Genomic DNA, 13,584 nt, shown 5'->3' with positions numbered 1-13,584 from the left:
CTACTATTGTGAATTGTCGAATATATAGATGATATAAAATATTATATTATATATTATGTATAAACACCATACCGGGAATTAGAATACGCATGCATCGTGTAGTGCGCAATATCTTAACAGCGCCCTCACGTCAGCTCACTGTAACTACATAACAAATGCTTTGTCTAGTGGATTAGTCCATCAAAAATACTGACTAAAGTAAAATGTTAAGATTGGGTACACTGAACTCAAAATAACAAGCAAACAACTGTACACAAAATGGCAGCCTCTCTCCTAACAGAGTTGGGGGGAGTTAGGGGTAGTTCTTCCAAAAAATTATAACGCGTGATAAGAAATAAATGTTACATAACCTATAAAATGTGTAATACTACAGATATCTTTTTGGAATTTTTTGGAAGAACTACCCCTAACTCGAGTTGGGGGTAGTTCTTCCAAAAAATGATAACGCGTGATAAGAAAAAAATGTTACATAACCTATAAAATGTGTAATACTACAGATAGTACCAACATCGATTTTACCAAAAACCCGCCAAGAGAAATTTCGTATTTTAATATCAAAAACATTGCCTTTAGTTAGGTTCTTATCTTTATTGCAAATTGTAGTTAGATCTTTATCAATTATCTAATTTAAATCGTATACACTATACACGTAAAATTCATAATAAATTACATTATATTATAGTATATACCTATCATATAAGTATATGTTATAATTTAATATTATTTGGTATAAAATAATAATAATTTTATTAAAATTTCCCTCAAATTGTTTATATTACTATTTAAATAAAACATTATTTTTACTTTTTACCTAAATTAGTTAACGATTTCAGAATTTGGCTGTCAAGTATAAATTAGTTTTACCACATCTTACATATGTATTCTGTAGTTAAAGAATACAGGTAGGAGCTTATAAGCTTTGTCTTCAATCTTGTCTTTTAGAAGATATATTATTAACAAAATTTGGTACCTAAAGGATATATTAGAGCAAGATAACGGAACATATGACATTTGTAGTTTAAATACCTTACATGAATAACTAGAACCAAACACATATTTCATTTTCAAGTTTCCACATAAATCAATTTATACATTATAAGGTTATAGTCCAAAGTGAACCTTTTGCCAGATAAAGACTCGTGAAGAGAAAAAAATTGTTGTACGGCCCCTTTTGCATGGGATAATAGGTAGATAATACGAATATGGCATAATATAAAATTACTGTAAACTAGATTTAACAATTCTGTTGTATTAATAAAAATGATCAAACTTGGGTCGTAATCGTATAAACGTCATACTCAATAAATATATAATGTAATTTAATAAAAACTTGCTTTTATGTTGGTGAGATTATCAAATCAGACTGATCGGTATTAAAATACCTTGCAAGACTGAATGTTATTTATAATCAATTAGTAGGTTTTTAAAATAATTATTATTCACTTAATATTTTACAGAAATTAGTTTATATTAAGCTACTCTGGGTATATATTTTTATTATATAAACCAAACTAAACAATATGAATTTGTTCTGAAATAGTTATTCATACGATTTAAAAATATGATACAATTTTTGGTCAATATAAATTTGCAAATTTACAATTATCTCTTGATTTGAAAATGTCCTTGTTTGTTAGAAGATTGCATAGCCCATATTTTATTAATCTATGTACTTATTCATTTAATATGGCCATTTACTTAGTGAATAGTTAAATTAATAATTTATGAATAATTACACCAGAAATCGCATAATATGACAATTGATACACATTAATGCGAGCGTATCAAATACTCATCACATAAATGTTGATCTACCCTTGGTATGGTACAAAGATCTTAATTAAATAACTGCAAAACTTCTTCAAACGATTGTACTGTTCCGTATACTTTTCTTATATTATAAAAATAAAAAATAGAAATAATACATATTATAAAATAAATAGATACAATTGCAAGTTGCAGCATCTCATCATATTTATTTATCTCTTATCTCGTTCTCATCGAAATCTGCTATTAAAGCTCTTTTTGCCTACAAAAAGTTTAATAAATTATAATATGACTGATTTAAGTATGTTAATATATACTTAAGATTGGTCAAGTTGTGAAAATTTAAATGATATAGACGTAGCTATGGACATATTTAATGTGAAAACTAATGAGGCTATTTCCAATTCCACTAATATGTATATAATAAAATTATCAAATCAGAAATTAAAAGGTTGGATATCATGTGTTTCATGAATTATGATTCATATAAGATATAACTGCGTTACTATTAGAAAGAAAATAGTTATATACCTTGATTCATTGATAACTGACTTAAATGAAAATATCAAAAATATTGAATATGTTATAAAACTATTCAATTATTATCAAGACATTATTTAAATATATTTATAGTTGTTAGACAATAGCAGGTATTGTTAACCCTTCACTGCATAATGTTCCATATATGGAACAATAATTGTATTTATTGTTTATATCTGCTTATGCTATACATCTTTGTATGCACAATGTTCCATTATGTTCCAAATTTTTTAATTAGCGTTTTCCATGAAACCAAAACTAAAAAAAAAAATGTTTTAATTTTTTTATGTAGTATTAAGTACATTTATAGCATATGGTTAAAAAAAAAATTCATGCAGTGAAGGGTTAAACTTACTAAAGCTAATTTATTATTTAAATGTTAAATCTATAATTATTTACTACATTATACTATGCATATAAATAAAGATAACGGTATCTGGACTTTATAATACAATTTATATCGAACACATCATTGTATACTCAAAGAGAGTATTCAATATGTTAAACATCCTTCATTTAAACGTATTATATAATATCACTTAATACAATACACAGATACAAATCACTCGTTATCGAGAGTAAACGTGTCTATGAGAACAGATTTAGAAAAAATACATTTGGTTTACTTTTACTTTATTGTGTCAAAAACTACATCTAAAAACTAATGCATTTCTAAATAATAAAATTATAAACAAATATATACTATATACTAAATACGCTTTGTTTTTTTATCATAATTAAATATTATTTAATTTAAAATTATCAAAAAAGTAAGTGGTTATTAAAACATGTTTTCAGTTGTAAAATAACACAAACAAAAATGTTTTGAAAAATAATTTTACCTAATTGAAATTATTATGAGAGAAAATTAGTCAATCACACTATATAATTAAGCTAACCAAGAAAAAACAACTTTTATTTCTAAAAAACAATATTGACTTCCTGTCTATCAGGCTACCTATAGTAACACAGTATACATTTCAGACCAATTTTATAATTTATAAAGTACAATTCATAAAGTTTGATAAGTCATTTAAATAAATAATAAATAGTAATAATAGAAATAATAAATGTAATAGTTTAAAACACATAAAATAATCTGGTAAAAAGTATAAATAGTATAAAATGATACTTAAGTAAAGATATTTTTTAACTAAAAATGTATATATTATAAACTAAACATCAAAATTTACAAATGTATAATTACTTGGTCTAGCAAAAAAAAATTGTACCGTTTTTTTTTTAATCTAGGTATTTAAAATTTTGACTACACAATTTTTCCTAACAACATCGACATAATTTCACAACAGTTTACAAATTTTCAATCTTTTAGTTAGGTCAAGATATTTTTACAATAAATTAATATTTTAATGTTATTAAGGTAAGTAAATATTAATAAATAGGTAAATACAGAAACTATATTTATAATTAGTTTGGTAGGCTAATAATTATGTTTGTCAAAATTGTAATAGTAATATACTGTTAGTATCTTTAAACTAATACAGTTTTAAATCTAGAATATTATAAGATACTTGTATTGACACTAGTGTAAAAATATTCAAACAATAATACAAGTATTAAAAAAAAAAATTTAAACAATCTTAATTTTGTTTTAATGTAGTTGAAAATTAAAAATATTTAGCCAAATGAGATATCAGTGTAGTGGTCATAAATACAGTACAGTTTATATGGACATTGAAGACAGGATAATAAGTTATTCAATAAATAAACAACTGAATTACAGTTGATTAATAATAAATTATAATGAGACTTTTTTAAATAAAATTAAACAAAATATAAAGAGATTGGAGATGATACTACGATGTTTAACAGCAGGTAAACAGAAATACTGGGTGGCGTTTATACTGTTAGTCTGATACAGAATATTCTTCCAGGGGTTTTGCACAAAATCCAATTAACTTCAACAACAAATATTCAAATATAGTGTCAAAAATCCGTCATGGATTACAAGTGTCCATGGAGAAATATATGATATGTCCATTTAATCTTCCTCTGGTCACATTCTAGCTGAAAAAACAAAAAATGGTTAAATAATATTAATAATAATTATAATATAAAACCAATTTTAAATGATTTACTAATGTTATCGTTTGTTAATTGTGAAGTTAAAATTAAATATAATGAAAATTGATAATGACATTTGTTTATACCATTCAACTTAAATTATCTATCAATAACACTTGGAAGAGTGATTTCATGAATAGACTATATTTGTGACCGGTATATATCAAGTGGACCTAGTTTGTTATCTCATACCAATGAAACGTAAGATCTACAAGTAAATGCAATTTTTCTTGTACAAAAACTAACAATGTTAGAAAATAGTAAATTAAATTATTAAAAAGAAAGATAATTTACATTTGATTTCTTTTTTTTTCATACCCTATATTAGGGTGTTTTAGATTGATGTTAAACTACTATTGTATCAATATTTTTATTAATACTACAAATCTAGAGTGTTTTCCTTATCTAGTCTATTTAGAAAAAAAATAAAACAATTATTTCTTCCAGTTAGTGTCAATGGAGAACTGTTCAACCATCATCTTTGACTCATCTTAAAACTGAAAGATATATTATTAATAAATAAGTTAAAAGTTGAAATGTTAATTATTAAAATAATAGAAATTAAATCAATTAAAACAATTTTACTAAAAATAACTCCATACCTGTTACCACACTTAATCAGACTAGAGATAGTTTCAGGGATTGAACCGCTCTAATGAATAAGCATACCGATAAGCTTTTTATGACTTCAGACAACTACCATCATACTGTAAAACATAATTTATTTGTATTTATAGTTTTATTTAAATAGGATGTAATAATATTGTCACACAAATTAGTACAATATAGTGTATGTATGAACTTTGTCGCTAGGTACTATAATTGATAAATATACTATGTTATTCATATTAAATATTGCAAGTTTATATTATGTGAAAATAAGAGTTTTGAATTATGAATTAAAAAAGAATTCTAATAAAAATATTCATTTAATATTAATAAGAAACGAAAGTAAATTTTATTTACCAATAATTATCGTTGTCGTCATATGAACTAGTTGGTTTTTTGTCATTATAAATGTATCGTAAAAATGTGTACTATTTAAGAAAATATAATATATTTTAACACGGTTATTTTATTTTATCATTTGAATTATTGCCGTTTAGTTCTAGAGATAACAGTTAAGTCTGATAAACGTTGGTTATATTTTAGTTACTTTTATTCTAATAGAATTGGCAGACTGATAGAATGTGATTTTATATTTTGGTGTTTCTGTGTTGGTCACGCTGATAAAATAAAAATTGTGTTATCTTTTGGAAGAACTCTTATCTTTTATCATTTTTTGGAAGAACTGCCCCAAACACAGTTGGGGGTAGTTCTTCCAATAACCCAACTTATCACGACTATTTAATTCTTACTTTAAAATATACTGCTATTGGTAACTCAAAAATTCTGTGTGCAAATCCATTTTAAAGAACTGTTTGGTGGTGTCAAACTTTGCATTATAGATACAAGTATTATTAAAAATATGTCTAAGTTTTGACCATCAATAGATAGAAAAGCATTTAAATTGAAAATGGGTTATGAATCATCAAAGACGTATTTAATTACCATTTAATAATTCCTTACTAAATTATATTAAGTTATTATAATTGTGTTCCGTACTCTTTTACTTTATTACTATATAAATAAAAATGTTACAGTTTTGATTTGGTAATTCTAGCCCAATGTACTAAAATATAATATTTTATAAAGTATAGTGCATGAGTACGTCATAAGACTATGGTTAATTCATTTGAAATGATTTTTACACCGTTGATTTCCAGAACTTTTTTGTGTAAATCATTTTTTTTTTAAATTTAATTTATGTTAATATATTTTTGTTTGGTAAAAAAAACAAGTATTCCTGTTTTATTGTCTTTTGAAAACAAATTCGCACCTTTTTTTGTTTATCTAGTTATTCCTACTTGGATTTTTCTCTTTTCAAGTAGTAGAAATTTAATCATTGTAGAACTCATTGTTAAGCTTAAGCATCTTAAAAGTAAATAATTAATAATTTAAGTAGTATTGAACTATTGACGCTATTAGGTATATTAAAGTTGACTAAATAATATAAATATTAATTATTTTTATTAATTAATGGGTACAAACAAATGTTTTTAAACAATATTTAGAAAACACTTTAGAAGAATAGATTGTAAAAACAAGTATAAAATTCTCATAACAATTTTGTAATAAACAATCAGCATTTTCTTATTGTAATACATTGAAATAATTAAATACTTGCTAATATAACATTGTTTAACTATTAATTCTATAAAAAACAATTAAATGTTTATATAATGTTTCTTATAACTATGAACTACCACACCATGGATATTGAGTGATAATTGCATTTAGTTTAACTTCCGCATTAACTATGTTATTATCTCTGTTTAAAGCAGGCAACAAAACCAGGCAAGATGAATTCACTGCTTAAACAAAAACAATAATTAACAAATTATTTAAGCCTGGTTTGTATAAATTTTCTAATTTATACAATTTTACTATTTTCTTTATGGGGGCCTAAAAGTCCGATTTTTGATTTAGCTATCAGAAAATTCATTAAGATTTATTATTAAACACCATAAAAGAAAAAAATTTAAACGCCTATAGTGAAATTTTGAAAACAAAAATAAAAAATTGGAGGTTTATTTATATTTATATATTCAATTTTTAAATCACCTTTACTTATTTTTGTTGGTTATATTTTCAGTTCATAAACCCCCTCCCCCTTCTTTTTACAAATAAGCCAAAACCATGTGAGAGGGAAATAGTATAGTGGGCAGTAATTGAACCATTGCACTTAAAAAGGTTAAAGCAGCCTAGTTATTATTAATTATTTACAATTTCTGATAGTTTTGTTTTTAGGTATATTAATGTATATTGTTCATTAAATTAAATATCATAATTAATCTATTATAAATTTTAGTGATCTTACGTAGTTCTTCATACTCATTAAAGTTAACATAAAACTGACCATTTTTGAAAAAAAGTTGAGCTCTTTTATAAGAAGGTACTGCATCCCATAAAGTATAGGAAAGATCCAGCTAAGCACAATACATAAATATAATTATACAACTTATTATAGTTCCAAACACTTATGAATTATTCAGTATTTGTTTTTGTTTTGTACATAGTCGACTGGTCAATAAGCCAAATTGAAAATAGAACTAATAATCCGATTAAATAACAATAAACAAATAATTCCATATTTTGGAAATTAAATAATAACTATTAGAAATTAGCCAAAGTTTTAGCTAAAATATAACAAAAGACATGTGTTATATTAAAAAAATATATTACAGCTATTTCTTTAGAGTCAAATTTATAAAAAGTAAAATAACATAACTTTTTTAGTTCATTAAAAATACAGTACCTTTACTTTAAATGAGGGTATGATGGGTTCCATTCTATTAATGTGTCTTAAAAAAGGTAGTAGAAACAAATTAGAAAATACATGAATAACATCAATCTCTATACTTGTAACATGAAATACTGTAATCATTTTGTTCTTTAATAGCAATTCTATAAATCCAAATGAAATCCTAGTAAAAAAATATAATTATAAATATAATGTACATATTTTTTTATTATAATATTAAAATAGTAATTTTAAAACGTTAATTAATTTTTTATTTACTCTTTATTATTAGTAGTAAAATGAAAATATGTTTTCAGATTAAACGATCCTTGAAAAGGTAATTTTAATAAGTGATCATCACTACAGATTATAACAACATCAATATCACTGTTTTCATATTCATAAATTCTGTTCTGGACATCAAACCATCTTGAAAAATTTAAATACAAAAAAAGTATATTATATTATATATAATTAACATTTTAAATATATGCATAATATAATATGCTTTTAATTTAATAACAATAATAATAATAATTGTTATCGTCAACCTAATTAAATATATACAATAATATGTTAGATCTCTCTTAAAAAGCCTGGGCCTTTGAAAATATAATACACATGTCTTTACTTTCCACATTTATGTCCAATTTTTGGCATCCTTGATAAATATAATCCGTTAGTTATATCATTATATAATGATTTACAAGCTTCGTAATAATCATATGATGCATAGCTGCTACAAAATGGTATTATTTCCACATTTGGTTTCCTATCAAAATTTGTATTATAATTGTAAGTTAATATGAGATTAGTGATATCAATGAACTGTTTGGTTATAGTAGAAACTAGAAAACATTTACATTTTACCGTATCACAATTATAAATCTAAATAATAAAAGCATATGTAGGGCGCAATGTCTGTTTTTCAGTGTATGAAAATCGGTCTGATACCTTTAGTACAGTTTGAATCATTACCAATAACTCCATACATATTTATAAAACATTTGCGTTTAATATTAATGAATATAAAGGCTAAACAATCTACCACGTAAAATCTCATTTTAGGATTATTAAAGAGATTTAATTTACAACTAAAAAAATTAACTTACTTGTACACAGGTAAATTTGTATAACCAACTGATTTTAATAATGCTTTTGAGAAAGGATCTAATAAGGTGTTTTTTTTTAAAAGTTCTTGACCTAAGGCAATGTCTAAACCTATTCTCCTGGCAAATAAAAATATGTTTACATAAATTATACAACTATAATAAATTAAGCAGAATTTAATTATTATCTTTTCTTTAGCACAAGCAAAAACGTCATTCGATTTTGTGTTGCTTGCATCACAAATAATTATTTTACCTAATGTTGTCATATAGTTTTGGCTTTTTTAAAACAGCGATTGATATTTCAACTGTTTCATCTGATGATTTAGAAACAATTGTTGTGTCTTCTACTTGCACAACACAATTTGCTCCTGGAGGTACAGGAGCACCTGTACTTATTCTAGCACATTCTTTAACATGAAGCATTATTTGTTCATTAGGCTAAAAAATAGAAAATTTAGCATAAATGGAATTTTGTTAAAATGCACTACATGTAATTTCTAAAATTATAAAATATATAAGTATTATCATTATGTATAGATTATATACAGTCTATACTTAATGGCACTATGTATGATTTTGCAGAAAACACAAACTTGTTAATAGCAAATACAACTTATAAATAATGAATTACTTCAGTTCCAGCTACTGATATTTGTACAACTTTGTAAACATTTTTATTTCCTTCAAACCAGGTTGAGTCATTGTCATAGTTGATAGCATATCCATCCTTAATTGAAGCTAGGAAAGGTGGCAAATTTTCAGGAGAATAAATTGTAGAACATAAAACATGATCTCTAGCCAACCTTAAACAAAAATGAACACCTGCCTATTACTTGTGAGTTTTGATTACGAAAATAGAAATTTTAATAACATTACTCAATAGGTATTTCTGTTGATTCAGTACAGTAGTTTATTTCTATTAAATCCAATACCTCTTGTACACTGGCTAGACCCTCGTGTGTTTTAAATCGAACAAGATCCTGTATTTTAGTAAAATTAAAAAAATAACAATTAATTAGTTAAAAAAAATAATATAGCATTCATTACTGTTGTGAATCTCTAACCTGAATCTTAAGGATTTTATCTATTGATAAAAAGTTGCTGTTTTGCAATGACATAGCAGTATAAATACTTTCTACATTATTGGTAAGAATAACATCACAAACTGTTCCTGCTTCGATATTTACTTGTACTGTTGATGAAGGTAACTGAAGTAGACAATTTGATCCAACAAAGCTCATAAGTCTGCTGCTCTGTTGATGATCAGCTAAGTGATTTGATTGTATAAATAAAATAATAATAAAAAAGATATATACCAAATTAGTTTAATAAAAATAGTAATTACTAAAATAAAAATAAAACTGTGAATTTTAACTAAAATATATGTTAGTATATTATAAGTATTTCATTTAGCATATAATATATTAACTTAAATGTTTATGAAAAAATTAAAATTGTATACTGTATAGTATATTAAAGTTGAATCACTTTAGATAGTAGATTGCACATTATTGTACTTTTATAAATGATCGACAACATTTATTCTTATAAATTAAAATCATTAAAATATTATAGTAGTATTGTTTCTCACTTAAACACGACACAGTCAACTCTCCATTTTTATACTTCAATGCAGCTCTTTTAAATTCTGGTCTTACATCCAAATTTGAAATATGATGTGTTAGCTACGGATTATTTACATAATATATAAATATGTAGCAAAATAATTAAAAATAAGAGATGCTCTAACATTACCTTTGCTTTAAAATTATGAAAAATGTTATTTCTATTAATAGCTGATCTTAGGAACGGTAATACAAATATATGAGTACAGACACCAGCAGACACTGGATTCCCAGGTAAACAGAACACAAATTTTACTTTGTTATTGTACAGAACTGTTGCAAATGTTGTGGGTAATCTGAAAAAAAAAAAAAAATTTTTATTAATTACAAGAAAGTTATAAATTAAAAAAAATGTAATATTTTAAAAAATACCCAGGTTTTAAATTAACTCTTCCAAAATGAATATCAGCTTGAAAGTGTTCTTTGAGTACATGTTTTATTAGATCTTTCTCGCCCATAGATACTCCTCCGCTAGTTATTATTATATCAGCTTCACTAAATCCACTTTCAAATTCTTTACAAAGATCAAACCAGCTAAATAATATAAATTAAATAATTATGATATACAAGTGTTTATACATAACTTTACAATATATGGGCAATAATTGACCTACTTATCTTTTATTATGTTTCGGCAACAAACATTAAAAAATCTGTCATGGCACAATATATCTTCTATCATTGAAGAATTTGTATCTCTAATATAACCAAGAGATGCGTTTTCATTACTTTTAAGTTCATCTCCAGTAGAAATTATCCAAACACGAGGGTATCTTGAAAAGTTGATAGAAATACATATTTCACACACATTATAAGAAAGTGTTTATTATATGAAATTAATAAAAAAAAAAAAAAAAGTTATAATCTTTAAAAATTGTTTTTAACTACATATAATATTTAATTTGTGTAAGAAGCTATTTTTTAAGTATTATTTCACTTTTTGTACCAATACTCAAAAAGCATGTAATTTACTTACTTGGTTTTAGTTGTTTTATTTTTTATGTAATTGTTATACGAGTGTTCTTGTAGCAAATTTAGGGCAAGTTCGATACTAATTTTTGGAAATGGTGATTCTCTACAGCGTGAAGCTATTTTTGTTAGACATTCCTAAACAGAAATTTGTAGGTTAATACATGATAAATAAATACTACACTGTAAAAAATTAAAAAATTAAAAATTGGGTTTATACTCTGGCTGTATGAATATACATTTTAATAAAATAAAATAAATTATAAAAAGTTCATTTATACTAACGGGAAGTGTTGACAGTTGAGCACAAGAATTTTTTTCTATATTATTATGAAAATTATTTGTTATATCATTTTCGTTTTTAATAAGTGAAACAGCGTGTGGTATGACTTTAGCTACAATACGTAAACATTCTTCCGAAGCTTTTTTACTTCCTGGTAAATTGATTATTAAAGTATGTTCAAATACACCAGATACAGGTCTAAAATATAAAATAAATTTTGATGACAAAAAAAGAGAAGTAAAATTTTAAAAGTTATATACCTAGAAAGCATTGCCATTGGAGTGATTTTTAAGCTCTCGTTTATTATTGATTGAGTTATTCCGGGAGTTAATTTTTGCACAACTGAAAGAGTTGCTTCAGGGGTCACATCACGAGAACTCAATCCAGTACCTCCAGTGCTCAGCAATACATCTATTTTTCCAGAACAACACCAATCCAACATTTGTGTCTACAAAAAAAAATGTGCATAGGTATATGTTTATATAAATATATATTTTTTTTATAAATAAAATGTAACACTTTTGTTCATATTCCTCGAAGCCGTCCCCATCTTCTAAGGCAAAATTGGAGCAGAGATCTCTTTAAATTATTACCTGAATTAAATTCATAATCTAGAAGTAATGCCATTGAGTAACTGTTTTCATTCAAAATGTTTAAAATAACTTGTAAATTTTAATCATCACATATACCTATTGTTCTAATTGCAACATATTGTATATATTAAAATAGGTACATTTTTTTTTAAAAACATTGTTGTTTCTAGTTTCTAATAGTAGGGACTAGGATTTAATAAAGTGTTCACAGAAGTTTTAATGCATTAGTATAGGTAACATAAATATTGATAAGCCACTTTATAGATCTAATACAGAAAGTGGCTCAGTAGATTATAGTCTGCCTCTGAAATATAGTTTTAAATTTAAAAATATTTCAGAATAATATCAAAGTAAGTACCCGTATTTTTTCATAGTCATCTATGACACATTCATATTTGACTACTATAGCAGAATCTATTAAGTTGTGAATATTGATTAAATCCTTTAAATTTTGTCCGCTATAATCAAAATTCAATGCATTTGAATCTGTCTTGTAAGTTCTCGTATCACTAACTAAAAACAAATCAAATATAGTTATTTATTTATGTAGGATAATAAATAAAATATTAGTATGCTAGTTATACTATAACCAATAATAATAAAAATATTAATACAATAAAAAAAATAGAAATAAATATATTTGTACTTTTTCTTAAATCTACCATTACTGAAACGTTTTAATAATATTGACAATTTAATAGAAGAAAGTACTTACCAGTAAGTATGCCAACTTTTATACGTTCATTAGAATCCATAAGTATTTTTTTGAGACAATAGAAAGTGAAAAATTACAATTAATATTATTATGAAACTAAAAAAGTAACCAAAACTTTAAATCACTGTATATTATAGTTATTGTAAGTGATAATCAGTAATGAAATGAAACTAATACGAGTGTGCTGTAGTGTCATAAAGATGTTTATTCTATCAAGAAAAAAATAATCCGTAGGCGATATTTAATAATTAATTGTTCAGCTATTAGAAGATAAAGATAAACGCACGAATGATAGTAAAAAGTTATTATTAAATGATAAATACCAAACAATCGTTCCAATTTGAAGTACTCTGGTGACTAGTAACTAGTTAGTGTTTAATGTATGTATATGTGTTTGATTACAGCACGTAACCATTCAGACATTTCATCGTGAATCCGTTCAAATGACTTCCAAGAAGCCCTTAGAAAAGTAATAACGTGAACATTTTTCAATATTCTCATTGGCTATATTTTTCTTTATGCATTGGCCAGATGCCGGCAGCCGGTTTATAT

The 13,584-nt window shown here is 24.8% G+C and overlaps 1 protein-coding gene and 1 long non-coding RNA gene across 4 annotated transcripts; both read right to left on the bottom strand.

The window, feature by feature from the left end:
• Positions 1-4,779: 4,779 nt before the first annotated feature.
• LOC126844929 (uncharacterized) lies at positions 4,780-5,468 on the bottom strand. The gene is made up of 3 exons (XR_007686658.1): positions 5,359-5,468; positions 4,995-5,099; positions 4,780-4,889 (listed from the first exon to the last, which is right to left on the bottom strand). It is a non-coding gene; the product is annotated as an uncharacterized LOC126844929 (long non-coding RNA).
• Positions 5,469-6,503: 1,035 nt separating this feature from the next.
• Positions 6,504-13,579, bottom strand: LOC126844604 (gephyrin-like). 3 transcript variants are annotated; one of them, XM_050582903.1, is made up of 19 exons: positions 13,033-13,579; positions 12,676-12,830; positions 11,985-12,172; positions 11,727-11,922; positions 11,449-11,579; positions 11,087-11,245; positions 10,845-11,006; positions 10,603-10,768; positions 10,439-10,532; positions 9,912-10,114; positions 9,724-9,827; positions 9,479-9,650; positions 9,101-9,285; positions 8,848-8,964; positions 8,367-8,507; positions 8,015-8,164; positions 7,751-7,919; positions 7,313-7,421; positions 6,505-6,803 (listed from the first exon to the last, which is right to left on the bottom strand). In XM_050582903.1, exons 1-19 carry the CDS (start codon positions 13,070-13,072, stop codon positions 6,688-6,690), a joined length of 2,757 nt encoding a protein of 918 aa, XP_050438860.1. In that variant the 5' UTR covers positions 13,073-13,579; the 3' UTR covers positions 6,505-6,687. The 3 variants fall into 3 exon arrangements, with proteins under 3 accessions (XP_050438861.1, XP_050438860.1, XP_050438862.1); XM_050582904.1 differs by lacking the exon at positions 8,367-8,507 and having other exon boundaries at positions 6,504-6,803; XM_050582905.1 differs by lacking the exon at positions 7,313-7,421 and having other exon boundaries at positions 6,721-6,803.
• Positions 13,580-13,584: the final 5 nt, after the last annotated feature.

Source organism: Adelges cooleyi, unplaced genomic scaffold (assembly GCF_023614345.1).
Source record: "Adelges cooleyi isolate 19-005CV unplaced genomic scaffold, UGA_ACOO_1.1 ACOO_flye_CR_arks_rails_tigmint_CR_PRNA_651, whole genome shotgun sequence".
Lineage (NCBI taxonomy): Eukaryota > Metazoa > Arthropoda > Insecta > Hemiptera > Adelgidae > Adelges > Adelges cooleyi.
The sequence above is the reverse complement of the archived record's forward strand: the minus strand, read 5'-3'. Positions and strand labels throughout refer to the sequence as shown.